At 39.7% G+C, this 27,187-nt stretch overlaps 1 protein-coding gene across 3 annotated transcripts; it reads left to right on the forward strand.

Moving 5' to 3' along the window:
- Positions 1–374: 374 nt before the first annotated feature.
- Positions 375–25,232, forward strand: prkg2 (protein kinase cGMP-dependent 2). 3 transcript variants are annotated; one of them, XM_008417753.2, is made up of 19 exons: positions 375–533; positions 2,074–2,584; positions 7,952–8,118; positions 8,412–8,525; positions 11,938–12,043; positions 12,677–12,740; positions 16,901–16,978; positions 18,798–18,892; positions 19,388–19,456; positions 19,619–19,717; positions 19,849–19,999; positions 20,562–20,698; positions 21,236–21,325; positions 21,488–21,629; positions 22,984–23,147; positions 23,222–23,344; positions 23,436–23,498; positions 24,119–24,185; positions 24,759–25,232. In XM_008417753.2, the coding sequence occupies exons 2-19, from the start codon at positions 2,082–2,084 to the stop codon at positions 24,852–24,854; spliced, it is 2,328 nt and encodes a 775-aa protein (XP_008415975.1). In that variant the 5' UTR covers positions 375–533; positions 2,074–2,081; the 3' UTR covers positions 24,855–25,232. The 3 variants fall into 3 exon arrangements, with proteins under 3 accessions (XP_008415975.1, XP_008415974.1, XP_008415976.1); XM_008417752.2 differs by having other exon boundaries at positions 376–533; positions 2,056–2,584; XM_008417754.2 differs by lacking the exons at positions 375–533; positions 2,074–2,584; positions 7,952–8,118; positions 8,412–8,525; positions 11,938–12,043 and adding an exon at positions 12,102–12,258.
- Positions 25,233–27,187: the final 1,955 nt, after the last annotated feature.

The raw sequence follows: 27,187 nt of genomic DNA on the forward strand, positions 1-27,187 counted from the left end.
TGTTCTGAACAAACTGCTGAATCCATCTGAAGTCTGGATGAGTGGATGAATATATGAATGGATGGATGGATGGATGGATAGATGGATTAAAGGATAGATGAATTAATTAAAGAACGATACATGGATGTTGGATGTATGAATGAATGGATGAATTAATTGACTGATGGATGGATGATGGATGGATGAATAAACTGAGATTTGAATGTCTGTTTAAAATATTTTTCCCAGTGTTGTGCTTTTTAAAAATTAAAAAAAATATATATTTCTGATATTTGCATGTTGTGAATAAAAATGGATTTATTCACATAATTTCTCAAGTGAAATCGACGCTGACGTCAGCTACGGTGTCCGCGCGCCTGACAACGCACCACTCAGCTGTTGAGGAGAGAGCGCGCGCAGCACGCAGAGGCGGGACAGCAGCTGAGCTGTAGTTAAAGGTAGAGACCGTTTGCCCCGATGAATCAGTGTAAACAGCTCGGTTCTGTTGGTAAACTCGCAGCTGGGCTCGTCCGAAGGCTCCCGCAGAGAACCAGGTAAGAACCGAGATTCTCCCCGACCTCAACGCGTCCCGCTCTTGGCTCAGCAGAGGCTTAGCGACCTGTCGGAAGTTGCAGGTGCACGCTCTCCCTGTTGATGTTTTAATTGGTTAACCGGCACCAATTAGCGAGCGGTTTGTTTCGCTCCACCTTAAAACAGCGAGAAATTAAACCGACTCTCGTCATTTATTTATATTTTCTGTGAATCATTTTGTCAACAGATACATTATTGAAATATACAAAAGAACAAAGAAGATGGGAGAATTATTATTATTAGGTTTTAAAATAGCTGTTTGTATTTTAAAGTTTGGACTACAGTGTGATCATCTGACCCCGTATTTCAGCAGGAATGTCATGAATAAAATCAGCTGCATGTGTGAGTGGGCGGCAGACCAAGACAGCAACATTATTGTTCTCTGAAATGTTTGTCAGTTTCAGTCGTATGTCAGACACCAAAATCAGACGTTCCAGCTGTTTTCTCCAGTAGTTTCATGCTGGCCATCCTCCTGTATCCCTGACGCTGTCTGAGCAGACTGAGAGTGACTCTCCATGTAATGCAATACTTCCTGCCTTCTGAATAATAAATGGACAAGACGCTTTCATTGACTATTTTCTGTCCGGGCCCTCTGTTTCCCCACAGCTTCATCAGCTTGAAATCTCAGTTTGCTCAAACCGACCTCGGGTGCTTTCTCCACATTTATATTTCAAATTATGTGATATTATTTACAGGGTTATTAAAATATGAGTTATGTCTCCTCCAGCTTTGCCCATCTAGAGACTGAAACCTTTGCTCATTCTTTGCAAAACAGCTCAGCGCAGTCAGTGAACATGTGTTTTTAAGTCTAAATGTAAATTTTTAACTGGATTTGCTTTTTTACTTTGACTGGACCACTTAAACATCTGAATATGCTTTGATCTAAACCATTCCCCTGGATGTTGAACCTCCACCTTTAGTTTCAAGTCCTGTGCATTCATCAGGTTTTCTTTCGGTGTTGCTCTGTATTTATCTTTCTAACTTACAAGTAACTTTTCATCAAGAAATGGGAGCTTGTTTTCAGTCAATAATTCCTTAATGTTTATGAACAAGTGTTTGTTCTATTGGCATATTATAAAACTTATAACAGGGGAAAATGTCGTTTTAAATGAAATAATCTGCCAATGGAAGAAGTACTTGTTTATCAAGGAATGATTGACTGAAAACAAGCTCCTATTTCTTGATGAAAAGTTACTTGTAATTAGTTCCATCTTATTTCATGTGTACTATAATATTTGAATTAGAAATTTTGTGTTTTTGCAGTGTTTGAAATAAAGAAACCATATTCTCCTGTGAAACTGTATTCACAGCAGGAAAATTCCCATTTTCCTGCTGTGTGTTCCTTGATCTTCATGATTGTGTTTGTTTACTAAAATGTTTGTTTTCTCTGGAGTACAATATCTTCTCTATTTAAAAATACCAACAGAAATGACTCATGAAACCAAAGCATATTCTGATATGAGGATTTTTTTCCTTTCTCATCAGATTTGTCACCTCCTTCAGGTCTTAAGATGGGAAACGGTTCGATGAAATCAAAGCGTTACAAACCCACCGACGCCTCTGTTTCTACCTCTAACGGCCAAGCTCACAAAGACCACTGCGGCGCCTTCAAACATTCATCCCTGGACTCCCTGAGGGCCCGCGTGGAGGAGCTGGAGCGAGAAGGACGGCGGAAGGATGAGGAGCTATGTGCCAAAGAGCAGCAGATCAAAGGTCTTCAGGAGCAACTGGCCAAGCAGACCCGGCTTCTGTCCGAGCTCAGTGAGGAACTGCAGAACAAATGCATCCAGCTCAATAAGCTGCAGGACGTTCTGAAGAGCGGCGCCCCGACTGGCCTCACATCGCGGCCACCTTCTGTCAGAGCCAGCGGAAAGAGCAGCCCCAACCTGAGCGTCCGCATCAAGGAGACCCTGAACAGAAGGAAAGGAGCTAAAGCCGGCGTGTCGGCAGAACCCACGTCCAGCAGTCTGCCCAAGTTCTCCTTTGAGAAGGCGCGGGTACCGAAGGATGCAAGGTGAGATTCCTGTTTCCAGAGACGACAGAGAGAGAGAGATGAGCCCTGAGGCTCAGTCTGTGCTGGCTCAGTGGGCAGTGAGTGGGAGGGAAGTGGACAGCAAACAAACTGTGGCGAAATTAACATTATTCAGGTCAGCAATGTCCAGCTGCTGGTTACCAGTTTAGGTTCAATCCGACCCAAACTGCAAAAACGCAAAATCTTATCAATCAGGCTCAGCAACAACGCAAAGTCCTGAAAACATAAAAGCATCAAATAATCAAGTTGTAAAAGCAAGCAGCGGACATTACGTTGATCCAGCGCCATTGTTAAAATCATCGACATGCATCAAATATGTTGATGTTTCTTTTATTATGTTCCAAAAACTGCTGGGTTTTTAGTCGAGATTTAAAGGAACTCTGTGTTTCAGCTGTTTGGAAGTTTGTTCCAGATTTGTGATGCACAGAACCTGAATGCTGCTTGTTTGGTTCTGGGGATGCAGAGCAGAACCAGAACCAGAAGAGTCCAGGTCATAGTCCGGGTCTGGAGGACAGCCGAACAGTGTACCTGTGCTACTCTGTTCAGTATTTTTGTTTTAGTTTCTAGTGCAAACATCTTGGTTCACTTGAAATAAGACGGAGCTTATCACAAAGCATTTAATTGCATGATAAATTAAAATGACTTTGATAATTTCCATTCTCATAATTAATATTTTTCATTAATTACAGTTCAGTTCTAAAGAAAGACAGAGTCATGCTCCGGTCTCTGCAGGGACAAACTGCATGTGAATTCATCTGTTGAATGAACCTAAACCATTTTATTTGTGGTTTGGGTTGTGTTTATATTTCCATTTTATTTATTGTGTTTTGTTGCTGTTCTTTATTTTGGATATTTAAAATGTCTTAAGGGCAGTTTATTTATCTTTAAGAAGTTGAACTTGCATCATCATGCCACTTGAAAATAACGACTGGGACAATTTACTGAGCAGCAAAGTTTATTGTGACAGACCTAAATAAGATAAAACCAATTCGCAAGTAACTTTTCAGCAAGAAACAGGAGATTGTTTCAAGTGAATAATTCCTTAATATTGAAGAACAAGTACTAGTTCCACTGGCAGATTATTTCACTTATAACTGGCACTGTTTTTGTCAATATTAAGGAACTGTTGACTTAAAAACAAACTCCTATATCTTGCTGAAAAGTAAAATATTTGGACTAGAAGTTATACCAAAAATACTTGGTAGGATTTTGTGTTTTTGCAGTGTTCTGTGTTAATCCTCATTTCTGTTTATAATGGAAATCTTAACATTGAGGCTCAAGAAGCTTACAGAAAAACCGAATCCCTTACAGCTGATATGCTTTTCCTCGGTTTTGCACATAAAACGGTCAACAGATGAATTCACAGTGCCGCACATGCATACATCCAAGTTTGTCCCTGCAGAGACAGGAGCATGACTCTGACTTTCTTCACAATAATGTTATCGATTCTCGCTGCTCTGGTGGGTTACTGTATGTCCCGCCCCAACAAAGGTTTATCGGATTTAGGAAGTAATCTGATCTCAGAACGCTGCTCATGGGAGGCAGGAGGCTACGGTGAAAAACACACTCTGGTTCAGTCTGTTTGACAAGATGCAGGAAGAAAATGAGTCCTTTACGTCCTTTACGTATTTATAGTCTTAATTTTGAACTGTGGGACTTTTGCAAACGAATATTAGCCAGTTAATTGGCAGCAGCAGTCAGCCTAGCAGTGATTCTGCATCCTGAACTGATTCCAAGTAGCCTACAGTTTTCTTTTCTTCAGCAGCTGATGAGAACCGGCATGCAGATCCATGGTTTACACTGACATGGGAAAATCTGCCTTGGTTTTAATGCAAGAAGAAACCGAGCAGGAAACTGACGTCCATGTTTGGTCAACTCAGTTCATCAGAGTTGACATATTGGTAAGACTTTATTTGAAGCAGGGTGCATAAGACTGGCATGACACTGTAATAAACATGACACAACACCTGTGATGAACATGAAGGAGTCTTCAGAAATGCTTCCGATTGAAGTTTCATTTGATAAATAGACACTTTTAATGTAAACTCGCTCTAAAAGTTGCATTGAAAGTGTTAACTTTGCATTATTTGATGATGACATCTTCAGTGCAACATTTTATTGACACTTGCATTAAGAGTCCATTGAAAATGTAAACTTTGCATTTAAAGTGGGATTATATACAGAATGACACTTTATGATCAGAGTCATAAACATGAAGAAGACTGCTTCATGTTTATGACCGTGTCATGTCAGTGCTACCCCTTCAAATAAAGTGTTACTGAGATATTTTACTGCAACATTGGAAAACGTGTCTTTATGTTGGTAGAATGGGACTTTATTGCATAATCATAAAACATGTTGATGTGCAGAGCTGTTGCCTTGCAGCAAGAAGGTTCTGGGTTTGATTCCCAGCCCCGGTCTTTCTGCATGGAGTCTCCATGTTCTCCCTGTGCATGGTGGGTTTTCTCCSGGTACTCCGGTTTCCTCCCACAGTCCAAAAACATGACTGTCAGGTTAATTGGCCTCTCCAAATTGCCCCTAGGTGTGAGTGTGTGTGTGCATGGTTGTGTGTCTCTGTGTTGCCCTGCGACAGACTGGCGACCTGTCCAGGGTGACCCCGCCTCTCGCCCGGCACGCAAGTTGGAGATGGGCACCAGCAACCCTCCTGACCCCACTAAGGGACAAGGGTGCAGAAAAATGGATGGATGGATGCATGTCGATGTGCATAAACACAAGCGCAGCCGACCTTTTAAAAGTTTCTTTCTGTTATAAAATGACCATGGAAGCACAGATTAGATTTGTATAGAAATGTAACGCAAGACTGGACGGTTGTTCTTTTTAAAACGGAGTCCAAAGTAGTGATGTTTGGAGAAAACCAAACAGCATATCATATCTCATACCAGCCATCAGGCACGGTGGTGGAGGGGTGATGATTTGGGGAGTGCTCTGCAGCCACAGGAACTGGGAACCTTGGAATCACAAACAGGATCTCCTTTATGTACCAAGTTATTCTCAAGTCAAATGAGTCCATCTGCCCGACAGCTGCAGTTTGACCAGAACCAGGTCGTTACCGGGACAATGATCCCAAACTCTGCAATAAATCGACTGACTGCTGGCAACGGCCCAGTCAAAGTCCAAACTGCAACCTAATTATGATGCTGTGTAGTGCAGAAACAAATGTGGGCCAAAGTGAATCCACAGTAACGAAGCTGATAAAGTGGAACAGATGATCACGGCTGAGTATTTTTGCCGCTAAAGGTGGTTCTGTAATCTTTTTTTACACACATTTTCCACTTTTAGCTTTTATTTCTCTGCTCATATATTTGATAAAACTTGTTACCTGCTAAAGAACAAGCCCTTTTCATCATCACCTGTCCTTTCTCCTCACATCATTCTTTCTGCTGCTCCTCTTGCTTTATAGCTCTGTTAAAAACAAACATCCTGAAAGCTTTTGCAGCACATTGTTTTTTTTCTGTTGAACTGTGCACATCATGCTTTTATGACCAACAGCAGCTGAAAGGTTAAAGACCCTCATATTGTGCTATAATTTATTACATAAACGGCGTCAGAGTAGTATCAGCTGCTACAAGCCTGCTTTGCATTTCCAAATCAAAGGACAAATTACCTTTTTGTCTTTCTGTCGCTTCTGCAGGATGATAGCTGTGTGATTGAACAATGCATGCCGCGTCGCCCTCCTTATGCAATCCTCATGTTTAAAACATACGTTGCTAATAATCCCTGTGTAGATTATATAACCACAAACTGAAGCACCCATCGAAACGGCCTCCTGTTCTGTGAGTAATCGTGACATGTTGCAGAATAATGACTCGGCAAGGTAAGGGCGAAGGACAACAGAAAAATCTGCTCTGAAAAATAACATTTATGACGCACGGAAAGGTGAATAAACAGACCAAAAACTAAAGAAAGTGACACCTTTTCAAATGAACGTCTGCAAATGTATACAGCTGATGATTTTTATGTTTTCACCACTTTACTTTAAACACATTCAGAAGAGAATCTAGAGGCAGCAAATGGTCATCAAATGGTTATCGCTCAGATTAAAAAAAGTGAGTAATGAGGATGTGGGAGTGCTGGTGGCTCATTGTTGTATCAGAGTGGGCTGCGGTGGAGGAATAACAGAGGGAAACGATGATAAACAGAAAAATTAGCTGGACGAGGCTGATTTTTATTTAATGTTTTTCCCCACTTCTATCCAAAGTGCTGGGGTTTGCTGTTTTAGAGCTGTGGCGTCCAAACGTTTGGCTATATTCTTGCTCTGCTACTTTTTTTTGTAAATTGATTATTTTCTTTTATTTATCTATTTATCTACATATCATCCCCTTCCTAAAATAATGAAACCAGTCTTTTTTTTTTGCCTAAAACAATGACTTGGGAATGTGACAATGTTTTATTTTTAGTTGAGCAATAAAATATATTTTTTAATTAATCAACAGTTTCAAACCTTAAAGAGGCATATGTAAAAACGGTTTCACAGGTTTGGTCTTTTTTTTTTTAATTTTATTTATTTATTTATTCCCCAAAATAATTTTGATCTCTTTAGAATGTCCTGGAGAATCACTTTCTTCAATAAAGTCATTGTATTTTGCCAACTTTAGTGAATGGAAGCTCAAAGGTCTCCTCCCGACCCCACTACGGGACAAGGGTGTAAAGAAAATGGATGGAGCTCAAAAGTCTTTATCTTAGTAATTTTTTTTTTTTATTATAACAAGATAAAAAAAAAACCTGTAAAAATTTCACTCTAGAAATTATTATAAACTGCATCAAATGCTTGTGCTGGAGGATCAATTATGTACAATTCTTGTATTTAGGTCAAAGATCACACAAAATGACTGATCTGTAAAAACAGTCCGCTGAAAGATTACTTTATATTTTTTTTCAGTAAATATTTCAGATCAAATAAATGTTGATGTCGGATAACTTGAGTAAAAACTAAATACAGATATGCCATTATACTTTTATTTGTTGGTGGAGAAAATTATCCAGACCAGTTTATATATAAAATGGTCACCAAATATTGCTTTCTGGTTTTCTTCTCTTGTCTTGATCTACATATTGATGGAAATACATAATTCAGTGTTTTGCTCCTCTCTTTTAGCCATTGCAAATAGCTAAAAGATGGAGGAAAATACATAATTATGTATTCTCAACAATATTTAGCACCCATTAATTATACCCCTTTCTTTCAACGTGTCGGGTCTTAAACTTGAAATTTGGACTCTGCTAAAAGAACAGATAACCTGAGCAACGCTTCAAATGATGAAAACGATGTTGCATCTCCTAAACAACGAGGATCAGATTGAGTCGTTTTACCCTTCGTGTGCTTGACAGCGTAAAGAAGCTGCTGACCGACGCCCTGAACAAGAACCAGTACCTGAAGCGTCTGGAGCTGCAGCAGATCAAGGACATGGTGGAGTGCATGTACGAGTGCAGCTACCAGCAGGGCGAGTACGTCGTCAAGCAGGGAGAACCGGGGAACCATCTGTTTGTCCTGGCAGGTACGCTCACCTGGGTCTGCAACGGTTACAAATCTGACTGGACGATAAATTGTCCCAGAAGTTTTTGAGATAAACGATGATGTTGCACATAATATATACAAAGTACATAATATATATGATTAAGCTGAAACCAGAAGTAGATTTGTTGTAATTGCACTAACATACTTCTCATCTTTTTTTTAATCTAGGATCTCCCAGTTAATTTATTCAGTTTATATGAATGAATTAATGTTTTGCACATTTGTTTGGGATCAGACCAAAGACTGAGGGACATTTTTGAATATTTTTTCCAGATGGGAAGCTGGAAGTGTTTCAGCAAAACAAGCTGCTCACATCGATAACGGTGTGGACCGCGTTTGGGGAGTTAGCCATCCTGTACAACTGCACACGAACAGCATCAGTCCGAGGTAAAGATTTTTTTCCTCGTTTTTCCTGCAGCGAACACTGATTGTCCTCTTAGTCGTATGGATTTCTTTAGGTTTTTAGGCTGAAGCTATCGGTGTCAAACAGACTGAGCCCTCTGGGGGTAGAGCTTGTGACAATGTGTCAGACGTGATCAAACATAGTTTAACACCCGTCTGATTCAGCGTCCCGTTTCTTCCTCCCAGTCAGCCCAGGCTGCGTCCGCAGAGCCTGATGTCTGTGTCCCAGTTTGTGTCCCAGGATGAGTGGAACAAGCAGACCTGCCCAGTTTGAGACACAGAGCTCAGGAAAGTTTATCGAAAGTCATCTCCAAACATACAGACATGGATTAAAAAGATTTGATCATAAAAATAAGAACAAAAAGTAATATTTGTGACTATGCTTATGCTAATCTAGTTGTGAGCAGATTTATATGCGCTTCACAAAAGGATGGAGAATAGTAGGTTTCCTTTTGTTCAAACCCTTTCAGATTTTCCAGACTGCAACCCTAAACTTTGACCTATTTTGTTGAGATTGTGTGTGATTGTTTCAACGTTTTCTTCCATTTAAAATGAGCCAATAGTTTGTAGAAACAGCGTTCACTGTAACTAGAGCTGCGTCTTCACATCTTTGCACATCTAGACACTGAAATCTTCACCCTTCTTTTAAAAATAGTTTGCAAACAGTAGTTTTCAAGTCTTGCCACAGATCTGAATTGGATATTGGTCTGGACTTTGACTAGGCGATTCTAAAATATGAATATGCTTTGGCATAAACGACTGGATTGTGGCTCTGGCTGTATTTCTGGTTTCGCTGTCCTGCTGGATGGTGAACGTGACAAAGTGAGAAAGAGATATGGATCCTTTTGAAGACTGTAGTTTCTGTTGGTTTGTCTGAATCTTTGTGTTTGTTCCTTTTCTGATTTTACTTAATTCTCCTCAAATATCTTCAGCTGCTCTCATCTTCTTTTACTCTCTTTTTGATATTTACTCAGCTGCATCCATCTGTCTAGTTACCTGTTCTTGCATTTTTCTTTCAAACCGTTTAAAGTCTTCTTTACACTCAGGGTTGCTTATTTGTAAGTTTTCTAAATTTTGGTTCCAGAAAAGCATCTTTTCTTCTGCCACCAGTTTAATTCTGTGTTTGAATTCAGATAAATGACATCAGCTGAGCTTCACTGCTGTGTCTGAGTGCAGTGCTAATGCTAATGTTTACCTGGGGCCAAAACACACGGTCAGGGTACAACATGTGCAGCTTTGAGCTACTGTGTCGATCATCATTGACACAGTAACTCAAAGCTGTGTCGATGATTTCGACATGATTTCAAGAGCAAAAATGCTCTTGAAATCATGAAATTTCAAGATCATTTTCATGACTCTTGAAAATGCTGTCCCATTTTTAAGAGTCATTGATTTCAGAAACAAGTCGCTACATAAACTTATCATATCCAACATATGTATAACTAGTTCACATTACATTCCATTATTTGGTAAAAGCCTGCCACCTGATGAAATAAACTGGTATCTGCAATGAACCTTGAAGCAATCACTGCAATAAATCAGTGATCAATAAAAGAAATGCATGTCTAAAATTTGGGCAAAGTGTCAAAAACACATTTTTCCTTTTGTTTTTTGCCAGATGATGAAAATGCTCCTCCTCACCATACATGGGAAATGAAAATGTCTATGCCATTGACATGATGGCTTTATGGAGGGGTTGTGATTTCTTTCATTACTTATTTTTTCATCTTGGACGTCTCTGAGATTAAATCCCTTCTTTCCAGTCAGTAATCCATGTTTCCATAATCTCCTGGTTGGATTATTGTGACTCTCTTTTAACAGAAATTAACCAGGCCAAGCTTTCAACTAGTCCACCTGTTTATTGCAGGGTGAATTTTTTATAGGTCTCTTAATGGCTTTGTGTCCCAACACACTGCTTAGTCAGCTTAAATTTCCTGGTTTTGTATCTTATAAACTTCATAATTTGAACCTTAACCTTCTCTTTATTGCTCCGGATCCATCTCTGGGAAAAGTCCCTGCAGTTTCTTGGCTGTAGTTTGCCTCATTGCTTACTTTGCTTACAGAAGCCACCTCAGCTCTTTTCCTCCAGTTACGCTGCCCCCCGGTGGAGACATGAGGCAGGTTTTCATTTAGTTAAGCTTCCCTGTCACTGATTTGTTCATTTTTCCTCACAACCAGTGCACTAAATGCTTAGTTGGTGTCAAAATCCTATTATTTGGTCTAAAATACACAAAAATATTAATAGAGGTTCATAAACATGAGATTAATGTCTGAAGTGTTACAGCAATTTTAGCATCCAAGTAAATAAATTTTCAGGAATTTACCAAAATTAGATTTTCTTCCAGCTGGTATAAATGATGACTTTTTCCACAGCTTTACGTGAAAGAACAACTTTGACATGAAGCTGCGTTAAAGTGAACACAGAGCAGGATATGCGAGTTCAGGCCGGCTGCTTTGTTTTAAATCATATCCTGAAATAAATCTTTGAAACACTTTGGATTCCTGAATGTGATCCGACTTCCTCTGAGCTCTTTTGCTGACTTCTGAGAGCTCTGGGAAACCGGGGATGATGAAGTGAGCTGCCTTTTCCGTGGTTGTGTTGACCCAAGCTTTACATGATACCCACAGCTTTGCATCCTGATTGCGTTTTTCCTCCCTGGCTGAGTTGGGTAGTAACATTTACTCAGCTACATTTACCCGAGTCATTTTTTTTTAAATGTACTTTTACTATGCCCCACTTTTTACTTTTACTTGAGTAAATTTGTTATGAAGTATTTCTACTCTTACTTGAGTAAAATTTCTGGATTTTCTACCCACTGAGTGAAAAACAAACATGTCTTAACCAGAAATTCACCAGACACACAGACTCGCACCTGCAGTTTTTCTTAAGAAACTGATTTGGAAAAATTTATTTTTGCCTGATGCTGTTTTTCTTACTTATATAAATTATTGTCTGTTTGGTCCTTTGCATACCAAAATTTCCACTTAACTTTATATTTTTATGTATTAAATGACTGATAATTTAATCAGTTAGTACTTTTTTCACTCTCACTAGAGTAATTTCTTGGACAGTTACTTTTACTTGAGTGAAATATGTTGAAGTAGTGCTACTCTTACTTTAGTACAGTTTTTGGGATCACTACCCAGCTCTGCTACCTGGCATTTGTTGAGTAAAACGCCGCTCAGAGTGTCGGGTCTGTTTGGTGAGGTTTGTATATTTAACCAACTACTGGTGGACCTTCAGGAAGGAGCTCTGCGCTGACCTCAATGTTCCAGGTGAACTGGAAAGACTTTGACAGTTTGGCTCAGCAGTGGAACATTATCTCTGCTACTGACTCATGTCAAACTGTCACAGCCACTTCCTCCTTCCTGAGGCAAGTTATGCTTCTTTTTATAGCGGTGAACAAAGTGAGGACGTGGGCTTTGGATCGGGAGGCGTTCCAGAACATCATGAGGAGGACGGCTGAGACGCGGCACGAACAGTACCGCAACTTCCTGCGAAGGTCAGACTCGAGGCTGAACCAAAGAGCGAATGTGATCTGGAAAATGGACGAATAAATGATGAAAATGAATGCATACTTTCATCTGAATCCTTGAAAATGTGGGGCTGAAGGTTTTAGAACAAGCGTGTCCAAAGTACAGCCTGGGAACCATTTGTGGCCCTTGGAGTGATTTTCTGCAGGTCAAGAATGACACGAATCTGGCCTCTCCGTCACAGGTGCACAGGCAAACTCTTTAGAACTTAGAATATAAAAAAAAACATGGACATTTCTGAGGTGCAAAAGTCGAGATTAAAGAATTTTTTCTAGCAAATCTCCAACTTTTCAAACTCAGAAATGTCCAAGTGTTTTTTTTTCTAGAAAATTTCTGAAATTAATCTAAAAATTTGAGTTTTTGGTGGAAATGTACTCCTTTTTTCCTATAATGTCTCTAATACACCGTCATACATTCCAGTTTGTATTAAAACAAACCCAGACCAGCCTGAAGTTAACAAAGTTCCTGCTCATGATTTGTGCATGTGCACATCTGACTTGTTGTTTAACTGCTTGTTAAATTGCAGTTTTGGCACAAACTATAAAAGTTTAGTTAGTGGCCTTAACTTATTGTTTCTCCTGTTCTTTCTTTCTTTTGTTCAGCGTTTCACTCCTGGCTAATCTACCCGACGACAAGCTAAGCAAAATAGTCGACTGCCTGGAGGTGGTAAGTTATTCTGTCAAACTGTCTCCATTTCTATTTGAAGGACAATTTGACTTTTACATGAATTGCACAAGTCTTTGGCAGCTCCTGGGAGCCAGGAGCGCTGCAGATAGCGGCTGTCAAAATATCATTACCATTTGGCCATATACCATTACTGCATGTCAGCAAATTCATTCTAGCTCCAGTCAGCAAGAACTCCCAGATTTATCTTGTTGATGAACGGGGCCGATATTATTCCTGTCATCACCGGGTGCTGTATGTTGTTACCCTAATTATTTGACTAAGGCCCCAGAAAGTGCTTACTCAAATGGGGGACGAGTGATTTCTTAAAGATGTGCCAGTGACAGGCTTTTGGTGTGAGATGATACAAGTGTGTGAAATTGTGTGTGTAATTGTGAAACAAGCAGGAGACTGAGGGTGACTCCAGCTCTTCCGGCAGAAGCATTGTATTTCATCTGCAAAAAGGGAAAAAACTGAGCAGAACCTGCCAGCATCGGGGCAGAAAACTGCTTTCTCAGCATCTTTTCGCAGTGCGAACTTCAAGGACATTTGTTACGTTGGTTGATTATGCTGCTACTCTCAAGTGTGGGTGAAATTCTTCTATTCAGACATTTTGTTATGGAAGCTTTCTGCCTGTCGGGGGGCCAGCTGTAACCCGAGAAAGGAGCAGATGTTCACAGAGAATCACTGCAGTTTTGTGAAATTTTGTATTTTTTTTTGTAGAATGGAGTTTGGTGTGATTTACAGACATCTGTTTGTATGAACAGGAACAGATCACCAGTTGAGAAATCTCATTTGAACTCTGGAAGGTATTCCTGGAACTGAATCTGAAAAGTTGACATGTTTCAAAAGCGTGTTGAGCTGATTGGAAATAAAAACGGGATCTACTGTAAGTACGACGCTGAGGCCAGAATATGTGAGCAAAACGTAAAATATTCAAGAGACAATCAGAATTTATAGACTTGAATCTATAAAAACAAACAGAATGTGGAGAAAAATTTTTATTTACAGATTTGATTCTGGGCTGCACAGTGGCGCAGTTGGTAGAGCTGTTGCCTTGCAGCAAGAAGGTTCTGGGTTCGATTCCCAGCCCTGGTCTTTCTGCATGGAGTTTGCATGTTCTCCCTGTGCATGTGTGGGTTTTCTCCAGGTACTCCGGTTTCCTCCCACAGTCCAAAAACATGACTGTCAGGTTAATTGGTCTCTCCACATTGCCCCAAGGTGTGTGTGTGTGTGTGTGCATAGTTATGTGTCCTGTGTGTCTCTGTGTTGCCCTGCGACAGACTGGCGACCTGTCCAGGTGACCCCGCCTCTCGCCCGGCACGCTAGCTGGAGAGGCACCAGCACCTCCTGACCCCACTAAGGGACCAGGGTGAAAGAAAATGGATGGATGGATTTGATTCTGTCTGTCCGTCCATGTCTTAATAAATGGATTCTCCTAAGTTGTAATTATTGTTATTCAGAGGCTCTTTAGTACATTATTTTATGAAAGTTACTGTTTACTTTAAATTCTACTCACCATCATCATAAATTATGTCCAACTTAAGCTGAACTTCATTAACAACAATTCTTCATTTTACACCATTGGAGACGAACTTGATTATTACGTTTCATTCTTATTGCTGCATTTTTAGACTTTACCCTCATCACAGTGCATGGCTGGAAATATTTGTTCGGTTTTACAAATGGCTCAAGTGCAAAGCGTTAAAGTTTTATCTGTTTTGAAGCAAAGTTACCCACGCTGAACGTCTTTACTCAGACTGCAGTGAGAAACCAGTCCACTCGGGGGCTGCGGAGGACTGGTGTCGTCTTCAAACTGGTTTACTCCCATTACGGTGCCGCTCGTAGAGACATGCTGTTGAAACATTGGCTTCGGCTGATCGATGGAAAGCCGATTAGAATAACTGAGCCAGAGGCAAACCTAATATAGACACAGAAAGCGAAACGCGAGTGTCGATGTTCACCACTGACATAAGCAAACCTAATAAGTGGAACTCAAATGTGCGGATTAAACAGAACGGTCGGACCTATATTAGGAAAAGAGCCACTTTTAAGTTTCTTATGGACGGTGTCCTTTTTTTTTCCTTTCTGGAAACATTTAGCTCATTTAAAATTCTGACTTTGCCGTCTGTTATAACAAACCCAGGACACAGTTCAGATGCTGTCCATCCACTGAACAGCTTCTGCATCATCCAGACAGGCTCTATAAACAAAACCTTGGCATGTTGTCTCCGCTGTCACAGCCCGGCGTTAAACTAGGCTCTCCTGAAGCGTAAACTGGAGGTAAACAATCGTGGACGCCCAAGGAAAATGCCACTTGTGTCAAGAGCTTTGACAGTAAACACCGGGGAATGTTTACACAGAGTTGCTCTGATTTGGTTTCGACAATGTCCCCATAAAGTCAAAAGGAATACAGCGGTGGACGTTGGTCACACCTGCTTGATCCCAGATTATACTTCATCCTGGTGACCTTCTTTGCACATCTTCATCTCTTCTAAAAGTTTTACACTGGCTCTCACTGGTTTTAAAAAGTAAAGGCACCAAGTCTCTGCAAAAAGAGCTGACTGACACAACAGAAAAGGAAGACATCTTAAGTGTCGCTTCGATTTATGAGAGACATTAAGACGACTGAAGAATGACTTTACTTCTGTTTCAGCTGTTGTGCGTTACAAAAGGCTGAGCTTATCAGAATATAAAATGTTATTTTACTTTATTACTGTTTATTAGAATACTTTAAGCATTTTCTCTATCTGTGTTACTCGTGCTATTTCATGTCTCTTCTTGATTTTGGTTGGTTTACAGTGAAGTAGCTCTGGGATAGATGGTTTCCTGTTAGGTTGGGTATGAAGGAGACGAGTTCTTGCAGAAGACGAGTTCTTTAAAAAAATAAATAAAACCAGGACCTGATTTCCAACCTGTCGAACCTATGAACTAAGGCTGGGCATATATTGCATTGTTTATCATTATCTTCATACATTTCCTATCATGATGATAATTTTGATTTGTCGTCTTCATAAATTCCAGTTAATATTTAAAACTCCTATTTGTTCAATGAAGGCATCTATAAATATCAATGAATTTGAAAATCGAGTTATGGTCTGCAGTTTAACACAGGGATGCTTTTCAAGAGCAGTGTTTGTGTTTGTGGAGCTAAAATTACTGATGTCTAAAAAAAGAAGTGATTACCGTATTTTTCGGACTATAAGCCGCTACTTTTTTCCCACGCTTTGAACCATACGGTTTATAACCCAGTGAGGCTTTTCTGTGGATTTTTCTTCAACCACCAGGGGGCTCTTTGGCAGGAAGTGAATTGTTTGGAAGTAAAAATTGGAAATCAAAGAAGAAATTGCTACTTTTCATTTAGAACAAGCACATGCTAGCAGCAGGCATGACGGAGAAATGTTTTCAAACTCATACCCCCTCATCACGGAAACCACACGAAGAAGTTCATATGATGCAGCTTTTAAGTTGAGGGCTAAAGATCTGGCAGGACAGATGGCCGCTGCACGTAAGCTTGGCGTGAACAAATCCCTCTGGGAGATTAAGGACAAAAAACCGAGAGCGGCAGAGATATCAGCGGCGTATAACTCGGTGCGGCTTATATATGTATGTTTAGGTTATTTTTTTGGGAAACGATTATGGGTGTTACTTCCGGCTTGCGGCGAAAGTCGCGCCCATAATTCACACAAAGCATCATGGGGTGTAGGAATAAGGTGGATAATGTAGTGCGCTCCATAGTCGGGAAAATACAGAATAGTTTTTACTTTTATTGCTGTTACAGTAGTACAACAAAATTTTAAGTCCCAATTGCCACCTCTTCATACTTTCAGTCACTTTTAAACTTTCCATATTATCCACTTAGATTATTTGTTCATTTTGGTTCAGCTCACCTAAAGTGATGTCTGACTATGTTTTGTTACTGACTGACTAGTTTGTTGAACTTAAATGTTGTTTCCCTTTTGCTGTCAAACCCCAAATCTGAACAGCATCCAGTAATGGCTTCAGTTTATCAGCCTGTTTATCAGCCTGATGCTCGGACTCGTACAGCATCACTGACCCAGAGGGGACTGTCTACCAGGAATCATCATGACAGAATCAGTAGTTAAATCAATAAAAAGCCTCAGTTCTGACTGCTGTCCTCTCCCGTCCCATTTTCCCCTCAGGAATACTACGACAGAGGAGAATACGTCATCCGGCAGGGAGAGGAGGGCAGCACCTTCTACATCATCGCACAGGGAAAGGTAAATAAATAACACCCAACGACATCAAGGTGATGTTGTAACAGGTTTCCATTTTTCATTAAAGTCTGACCAACAGAATCTGGTTTTGGCTAATCTAAGTTTTCTTTCTAAAACACACACAGTTGAGTTGGAGAAGAGATGCAGCAAAGGGTTGCAGGATAGTTCCTGAATGCAGATCCACAAATCTGAAACTAACTTCCAGAAAACTGCAAAAGAGCCGAAACACTGAGTTTCTTTCAGTCAAGGCTCAAACTCACCTGATCAGACTTTGATTTGATAAGCAGTTACTGAAACATTGGTCAACATATTTGAGTTTTTTTGAGGATTTTGAAAAAAAATTTATGTTTATGTTTCATAATTGATGACTGTAGGATGTTTTTATGACCTAAACTATTTGAACAACCTTGTTGCTGAAATGTGCTACATAAATAAAAGTGACTTGAACTCAGAATCTGCGTTGAATAATTTGCTATTTGTGAAGAAGTTTGCAGGCTAAAAAATAGATGTTATTTTTGAAGTGTTTGAAAAAGCACATCTGTGTTTTTCCTCCAGAATTTCATTAAATTAAATTTGGACAAATAACATTGAAATGATCAATATATGATTTAAGAAATAAAAAAAAACTTATACTGCTGCTACATCAGACATAACTTGCAATATAAACTTTATATCTAGTGGGATATTTTACATTGTAATATGTTTTTCATGTCTGCAATAAAAGATCAGTCAGTCAGCAACTACTGGGATGTTTTCAGACTGTATTAAAATAAAACTTGAACCAGAAAGAAAACATAATCTTGTCCTGGAACCCTTACGACTAGCTACTAGTGCTAGTCAGCTACGAGTGCTAAATGTCAGAAGTTCAGAGACGCTGAACTTTTCAGATCAGATTAGATTTTTTTGTAGACACCTGCACCAAGTCAGGCTTAATAAATACAAAAGCAGTGTTGTGCACCAAATACATCGTTTTAAAAGCTTCAGGGTATCTTTTAATTAATATATTGAAGTTACTGTTGTGTTGTTGATGTTATTTTATAATTGAAGGACACAGTAACAAGTTTATTAAACAGAATAAAATCTTATTCCACCAGAAACTCTCCTGGTTTTGTCCTTGAAGCTGTGTGAGATTGTTGGGCGGTTCGGGTCTGTGCCCCGTCCGATCAGTCAGCAACCCGATAACGACGTGGAAAAGCTCGAGCTGGCCACAAGGGAATTTGTTTTAAATGCCTTAATAGGTCCATATGAGACGGCAGACCCAACCAAGCCTGGGTGAGAGGTCTGTTGTTTGGGACGAAGGGGGGCTAATACAGGAAATGGCTCCCCCACCCCCTGTGGTGCCCTCTGACCAGGGAGGGAATAAACTCCGAGAGTGGCTGCCACCAGGAAAAACAAGGGAAGTGAGGGGTCACAGAGGTCAAATGAGACACTTAGCTAAAACACACTCATGGCCATTAAGGCCGTGATGTCATTGTGGCGCATCTTAAATGGTAACGATGCCAAGAGTGGGATGTTTGACCTCAACCATGGTGGGCTGCTGGGTTTTTAAAGCCTAGCAAATTATGGAGAAGTTTGTCAACATTTAAAGTGTTATTACTAATGACAAGCAAAGAATAAACCCTCTACTGAGAGAAATCCCCTTCAGATTAATATAGGCGAGCATCAGTGCCGCCTAATCATGCATGGGCCATCATGGTCAGATTACTGTTATTGGAAATGTCACTTTTCAAGTTTTAACACAATTTGTTTTGTTTTTACGATGCATCTAAAATATAAAGCACCTGTCAAAGCTTAACCGGAGACTTAAACCTGCCTCCTGCAGGTGAAGGTGACCCAAACCACCGAGGCCTACAAACTGCCACAGACCATAAACACGCTGCAGAAGGGCGACTACTTTGGAGAAAAAGCACTCATAAGGTAAACATGCTGCGTAATAAGAACTTAATGAACTTCGTTTTGTTACCGTGTCCTAAAGATACTAGAAATTTAATGTATTTCATTTGACTGGACAGGATTTGACCAAAAAAGGTTTTTAACGAATATGGATAAAAGAATGAAAATAATTCCAGGTGTATGCTTTTATTTTCAGTAGGTTGGATTAATATAATAGCATCTGTACAGGTTTGTGTAGATAAAATATCAAGGCGGTCCAGCTCATTCAACATGTTGCTCCCAGAGTTTTGACCAAAACCAGAAAAAATTATCACATCGAACCAAAACCACCTGACGGGATTTTTGTTTGTCAAAGAATGGAATTTTAAATCTTGCTTTATTTTCTTACTAAAGAATGTTTTTAAGGTCAGACAGCTTGTTGAGCTGCATATTTTTGAATGACGTTTAAACAGAAAAGGAGTATTAAAGTGGTTTCTGGTGTCCATTGGTGTGCATGCTTACGTTTTTTGTGTTTTTCAGTGATGATGTCAGGTCAGCCAATATCATCGCTGATGAGAACGGGGTGGAGTGCCTTGTAATCGACAGAGAGTGAGTAGTTCTAGAGGTTGTAAAACGAACGCAAAGAAATATGTTTGGCTGAAGTTTGCTTTGTAGATTTAAGAAAAATGCCAAATAACAGCTGAAAATGAAACGATGTGAATAAAAAAAACTAGTAGTGTAGCTCTTAACATGCAGTTGTTGCTTTGATAGGACATTTGATCACACGGTGGGCAACTTCAATGAGCTGCAGAAACACCTTGAAGGCTACGTGGCGACACTTGATCGGGACGACAAGAAGAGACATGCAAAGTAGGTCCAATGTCTGAAGCTTAGATCAACAACAGGAAGGAAAACTGCACAAATAGAAGAAGTGATGATTTCTCATAATTTGGACCAGTTGGATTAAATGCAACCCTTTTTTCTCTGACTTTATCATGCAGAAAATCTGTGTCTCGGCACCAGAGCCAGCCGCTGTCGTCTGATTTCGTCCAGCTGAAGGACATGGTGTCAGTCTTCTCTTCATCCAGGCCCTTTGATCACCTTGAAGTCATTGCTACTCTGGGGGTTGGCGGGTTTGGACGTGTAGAACTGGTAAGTGCTGAACTGATCTGACTTTGGGCCAAGTTAATGTGGAAGCTCGTATTCATAGGGTTAACCCTGCCTTTAAATGTTGAGTTTATTTGGAAAGCTACCCAAAGTCGCAGTTTGCTTCATACTGATTTGAAAAAGAAGGAAACCAACCTGTTTAATTTTAACATTTGTTGTAATTAAATTAGTAAAAGGTTGACTTTGGTTTGCAATATAGAAAACTGTCCAAAAAAAATTAAAATTGTACATTAAAGTCTTATTTTTATCTATATTAGCTTAAACGTAATCTAGCAAAACACTTAGCCAAAACATGCTAACATGCATTTAATTTATATATATTGCACCGGTATAAGAATGTACTACTAAATATTTACATTATTAGAAAAAAAGAAAGATACAATTTTTAAAAATGAATGTAAAAACTACAGGATACTGGAACATTTAATTTACAATCTGATTATGTTTACGGAAGCGATCAGTTATTATTAACTTTCATTAATCATACCCTTCTGCTTTGAGAAATAAATGAGCTCTTAACATTCGTCTCTGTAACCATCATGTGCAGGTGAAGGTTAAGGGTGAGGACATGACCTTTGCTCTGAAGATGATCAAAAAGAAGCATGTTGTGGACAACAGGCAGGAAGAGCACATCCACTCAGAGAGGAGAATCCTCGCTGAAGCTCGATCGGCTTTCGTTGTCAAGTGAGCCTCAAAAAAACATTTCTAATTTTCATCCTCCGTGCAGAAACCGTGCTTCATCGGTCTGGGAAAACAGTCCAGTGCTGATTAGTTTTAGATGAGATCCCAGTCAAGGCTCTGAGCAGATTACATATTTTGTGTGGTGCAGAATGGCAAAGAATATTGAAATGACTGCTGAGAAAAATATTGGAACAGGAAATTATTGTTACAGCTTTGTTTAGCCTTCCTTTCCTCACAATTTCATAATGGTTTTATTTAAGCAGCCTGTGTTTTCTTTTTCTAAATTTGTGTGTGTGTGAAATATTTTATTTTGTTGTTTGCAGTGAAAACATATAGACATGTAATTATCAACCTTCTGGTTCCTAAATATAGCCTCTTTTGCTAAAATCAAACCAATTGTTTGTTACAGCAGCTAAATTAGCTAAATCAGTTACTGATGATTTTACAAAGGTGATTGAGTTAATTTAGTCAAAGGTCAAAAAGCAAAACCCTGAGGGGCTTTCAGTGTTTGTTCTTATTGTTTTATCTTTATTTGTCCAGACTGTACCGCACCTTCAGGGATAACAAATACGTCTACATGCTGCTGGAGGCCTGTTTAGGTGGAGAGATCTGGAGCCTCCTCAGAGACAGGTGAGAGAGCCACATATTTTATAACGTTTCTTCAAAGTCGCCTGTTTTAAATCATTTTGCTGCAGTGAAATCCTGCATTAAAGAACTTAAAAACAGTTTCTGCCATCATAAATAGTTTGCATATTTTCGGAGCAGCTCTAACTTTGGCTGTTTCGTCTTTAGGGGAAGTTTCGATGAGCCCACTGCCAAATTCTGTGTGGGTTGTGTGACGGAGGCTTTTGAGTATCTCCATCGTAAGGGCGTCCTCTACAGAGACCTGAAGCCTGAGAACCTGATGCTGGATTCAGAGGGATACATAAAGCTGGTAATTAGCTCTCACTTTATTTCAGTTGGCTTAATTTTTGTCCCAAAATGTAAAATATAAAGTAAACTCTGCTCAAAACATGATAATCCACCCAAACTCGCAGGCCAGGCAAGAAGAGCATTAATCAGAGCCAAGACGACTGGAGGAAGAATCTGTTAACGCTACACTCAATAAATCTCTTTGTGGAAGAGTAGCAAGAAAAAAAACATTTTGTTGATAGAAAATAAGTTTTGTTTGCTACTAGTGATGCAGGGGATGAAGGCAAACATGTGGAAGAAGATGGTCTGGTCATATGAGTCAACTTCCTGTCCTCCAGAAAGACAATACACATCACCTTGAGCACATCATGCCCTGTGTTGACCCTCGGTGGTGGCAGCATCATGCCAGGGTTGAGACAAACACAAACGGAGCTAAATACTGGTCAATCGTTGATGAAAACCTGCGACAAAGAGTCCAAACATAGAGCCAGAGCTACAACAATATAATATATCAAAGTATTTCAATGTGTTTGAATGGCCTAGTCAAAGTCCAGGCCTTGAATCCAGCTGAGAATTTGTGGTAGGACTTGAAAATTAATAGTATGAGTCACTTTTTGTTAATCTGTCTTATAAATACCTTTTTTTTTTTTTTTTTAAATATAGCAAAGTTAAGAGTTTTGCAAGCCTCTTTCATATAAAGTTGCCGCACAAAGGTTGAAAACATTTCTGTGGTTTTAGGTTTAAATTGCTAAATGTTTAATCGTTGTCACCTAAAATTTTAAATTTGAATTCTGAATTTGAATTATGGTCATGAGCTTTGGGTCATGACCGAAAGAACGAGATCACGGATACAAGCGGCCGAAATGGGTTTCCTCCGCAGGGTGGCTGGGCTCTCCCTTAGAGAGAGAAACTCGGTCATCCGGGAGGGACTCAGAGTAGAGCCGCTGCTCCTCCATGTCGAGAGGAGCCAGTTGAGGAGGCTCGGGCATCTGGTCAGCATGCCTCCTGGACGCCTCCCTGGTGAGGTGTTCCGGGCACGTCCCACCGGGAGGAGGCCTCGGGGAAGACCCAGGACACGCTGGAGGGACTATGTCTCTCGGCTGGCCTGGGAACGCCTTGGGATTCCCCCKGAGGAGCTGGAAGAAGTGGCTGGGGAGGGAAGTCTGGGCCTCCCTTCTGAAGCTGCTGCCCCCGCGACCTGACCCCGGATAAGCGGAAGAAAATGGATGGATGGATGAATTCTCATCATCTCTGAGACTGAAAAAAGTTTCAAAGGAAATGTTTTATCTCCTCATCTGGATTAAAGGCCTTCTTACCAGAAGAGTAACAGAATAAAATCCTCCTGTTTTTTTAAAAACTAATCGTTACCTTTCCAGGTTGACTTTGGTTTTGCCAAAAAGATCCGATCTGGCCAGAAGACCTGGACCTTCTGTGGCACCCCTGAGTACGTGGCCCCAGAGATCATCCTCAACAAGGGCCACAACTTCAGCGTGGACTTCTGGGCCCTGGGCATCCTGGTGTTTGAGCTGCTAACTGGCAGGTCAGTGCATGTGCTCAGCTGTTTGCTGACGGCCACAGAAACGATCACTGATCCGTTTCTCTGGAACCCCACAGTCCTCCGTTCTCAGGAAGCGACCAGATGATGACGTATACGTTCATCTTGAAAGGAATAGAGAAGATGGATTTCCCCAAGAAGATCACCAGAAGACCGGAGGACCTCATCCGCAAGCTGTGCAGGTGGGCAGGATGAGTTATGGTGAACATAGTGACTGTTTCAGCTTGAAGGTTGTGACTCGGTGATTTGCTGTGGCTTCTCACTACGTTGCAGGAGGAACCCTGCAGAGCGACTGGGCAACCTTAAAAATGGAATAACTGATATCAAGAAGCACAGGTGAGAAGGACCTGACTCAGTTTGGTGCTAATCTGATTAAATAATTGCTGTTTGGTGCAAGAGATGCTGCACTGCAAAAACATAAATTTTACCAAATATTTTTGTCTAGTTTGTAGCGCAAACATCTTCGTGCACATGAAATAAGACAAAACTAACTTTACAGCAAGATATCGGAGCTTGTTTTAAATAAATAATTCCTCAATGTTGATTTTAAAAAAGTATTACTTCCACTGGCAGATAAATTTGACTTTGCTGTTGGAATTGAAATAATCTGCCAGTGGAACCAAAATAGATTATAAACTAGACCAAAATTACTTGCTAAGGTTTTGTGTTTTTGCAGTGCGTAACTTAATGAAAATAATTTCTTACTCACTTAGCGGTTGTTCTTTAAAAAAAAAAACAGATGCAAGGAAATGTGTGAAAATGCCTTTTAAAGTTACATTAATGTACATTAAATCAGTTTGTACTTTGTGATTAAATAAAGGCAAATTCTATCAGAGTAACAGAAAAAGTTAGCGATCAAACATTAATTTTTAATACGTGTTTTACGTCTGGGTTTGTTCCTGCTTAAATAAAATGAAACTAACTTCCAGGTGTTTCTGTTAATAACTTGTCTTAAGGTGGTTTAATGGATTCAACTGGGAGGGACTAAAGGCGAGGACGTTACCATCACCACTAAGAAGAGAAGTAAGTACTCATTTCTATTCAAACATGGATGTTATAGCAATGATGCGAGATCCTCAAAGTAACAGTTTAACTATTGCAAAAAAAAAACAACAAAAAAAATCAAACATTTTAATGAGGTTTATTCCGTGTAATTCAGTCTCAACTTAAATTGAGTTTTTGGCCAGTGTCTTTTAAGACCCACAGAGTTTACAGGCAATTTTAAAAATAACTGATTGTGTATGAAGATGAATATCACAAAGGGAATTTTATTTTAATTGTTTTGTATTTGGATGTGATTCTTATGTGAGTTTGTGCATTTTTGGGATTATTCATGTATTGGTTTTCCTTGGTCTGTTTAATCATTTTACTGGTTTCCATGGTTTCTTTGTTCTTTCAGCTCTTTTATCAGTTCAGATTTTCCTTCTGTTAAGCTTCCCTCAACTTCTCAGTTTCTTGTTTCATCCTCTTGGTATTCCCAATCCCATTAATCCAATCACTTTTCCTACATATTCATCTGTATAAATACACGTCTCCTACTTACTTTGTTTCAGGTGCTTTAAAACGAAACCATTTTCTTCTGTTCCTCCTCTTTAGCTCAGCGGACCGACTGACTACAGTTACTTCGATAAATACCCTCCAGATGAGGACAGTCCTCCTGAGGAGCTGTCTGGTTGGGACATGGACTTTTGAGTGTTTCCCTGTGGTGACTCTGCTGCTCTTGGTGATTTCTAAACCCGACTGGATCAAACACAGTCACATGCCAGATGAGATTGTAATGGCATTTAAAATAATACCCATCTTTAAAAATCTTTATAGGTGACCCTTTTATGCTTCCTTGAACAGGTCAGGACAGGTTTACGGTCTATACAAAACATGTTCATTTCATTTTTGCACAAAATCATTCTTAGTTAATGAGATTTAATCTGCTCAATTCGATCTATTTTGATCTCCTTTCAGAATGAGCCGTTTTAGGACCTCTTCTTGCTTTAAGACCAATAAGCTGCTGCTGGTCACACCCACAAACTCGATGTTTACACTCACATGGGCTACAAACAGATGTGCAGTTATACAACCGTACATGTTTGAAAAGCAGAAGTGAAGCCTCCTACACAACCAACAAGAATGCAGTAAGTGGTTTCTGGTTGGAAAGTCAACAACAAAACATTTGTCTTTTCCAGTAGCCATTGTACAGCACATACAGCAGTAAAACCTGCTGGCCAAATGTCCTGGAAGTCAGCTTGGGTTGCCAAGTAATTGGACCAATTCTGAAGTTTTACACATCGTGAAAATGTTTTTTGGTAATTGTGAGATTGGACTTTGTGTTCTTTTGGGTCTACAGAAGTTCTGGCTATGAAATTTGACCATTGAGTCAATTTTTTCCCAGATCTTATTGTTGAATCATAAAGTCTGACCTTAAAGGAAGCGAGGGAGACCTGCAGAGCTTTAGATATTGTTCTTGGTTCCTTTTGGAACCTCCTGAGTTGTTGATGATCTCTTGGAGTAATTTTGGTAGATCAGCCATTCATGGGAAGGTTTATCATGTTTTCTCTTTCACCTTAGTTCACTGAAATCCCAAAGCCTCAGTGATTTTTATAATTTTATTTTTATTGCCCTTGAATTATTTTAGGTGTTGGAATGATGTTGCTTCATATTGTCAGATTAAGTTTTAAGTTATTTATTTATTTTACAAGTCAGGCATTACTTTGAGTTTGGCGAGTGAAACTGAACATTAAAAATGAGGTTCATCAGGTACTTCACAGTTAACTATACCAATTTGGATAGTTTAATTTTCTCTTAATAAATGAAACATCGTCTGAAAACTGCTTTCTGTATTTACTCTAGTTTTCTTTGACAGGTATTACATTTAGTTTGCTGATCCGAAACATGCAAGTGTTGCAAAAACAGGAGAAATCTAAAAGGATAAATACTTTATCACAGCACTGTATGTGTGGATAAACGCTGTTAAGCTACAACTAACCTGTGAAATTCCTCTGAACTGTTGAGACGACAAGCTGAGCTGGAAAACTCTGCTGTTAAGAAGCATCAAGTGTCCCTTGTTTCAACTGCATTATCCTCACCGCCTCCCCACCGACACGACTTTGACACGTTTAAAAACACAAACACCTCCTCCGCAGAAATTATAAAGTGTGAGCGTCTCGTGGCGATGTGCCTGAGCTGAAGAAATATTTACAGATACCCAAGTCAACGCTGCGGTGGTCGGCCTCTTCAGGCGAGTTATGCTCCGTCTGAAGTGTTGATGATCTGTGGACGAAACGCCAAGAGGCCAAACCTTCAAGGTTTAACGTGACCAAGGGTTTTAGGAGCACAGGCTCAATATGACCTGGATTTTCCTTTTGTGTGTACATACATGTAAGTTTGTAAATCTGTTTTCCTTCACATAACCCTTGAAAAGAATTTGATTTGTTGTTTTTTTTGTCTTTTGGATATTGAATGTTTGTGAGCAGGATGTACAGTGTGTGAATACCTGCAAAGAGTTTTCTGTTTTTAATAGTTATTATAAAAAAATCATGTTAAAACGTTTTGAAGAGTGCAGTTTGCATTTGCTTTTTTTGTGACTAGCAACAACCAGAAATGTTAAAGAACTGAAGGAACTTTGAATTTAGACAGAAGTGAAATCATTAAGTTATACCTGCAGCACATTTACCACCGCAGTGGCTTGTTTTAGTTCTGTTGATTCTTCTCCAAGGTGTCAAAACGGACAATGTTCAATAAAATGTTGAGGGCCCCCTCGTTTTATTTTAGTTGCTTTGGTTTTCATCGTCTTTTGGCTCATCTCTCTCCATCTCACTTTGTCCTAAAACTACGGTGGCTGACGGGTCCAAATGCATAGCAACCAGAAAACGTTGCAAACACAAACGAATGCAACACAAATAAATATAAATAAAAAAAATATGGCAATCAGAAAACTGAAGCAAAACCCTATAATCAACAAAACAAACGTAAACAAAAGAAAAATGCTGCAGCCACAGAAAATGGAGGCAAAAGGGATGAAAAGCTGCTAT

The sequence above is a fragment of the Poecilia reticulata genome, linkage group LG9, assembly GCF_000633615.1.
Source record: "Poecilia reticulata strain Guanapo linkage group LG9, Guppy_female_1.0+MT, whole genome shotgun sequence".
Classification (NCBI taxonomy): Eukaryota; Metazoa; Chordata; class Actinopteri; order Cyprinodontiformes; family Poeciliidae; genus Poecilia; species Poecilia reticulata.

Coding starts and splice junctions, on each gene's coding strand:
- prkg2 (XM_008417753.2), top strand. CDS start 2,082: ATGGGAAACGGTTCGATGAAATCAAAGCGTTACAAACCCACCGACGCC. Junction 12,044..12,676: donor TACCGCAACTTCCTGCGAAG/GTCAGACTCGAG, acceptor TCTTTTGTTCAG/CGTTTCACTCCTGGCTAATC. Junction 21,326..21,487: donor TGGAGCCTCCTCAGAGACAG/GTGAGAGAGCCA, acceptor TTTCGTCTTTAG/GGGAAGTTTCGATGAGCCCA.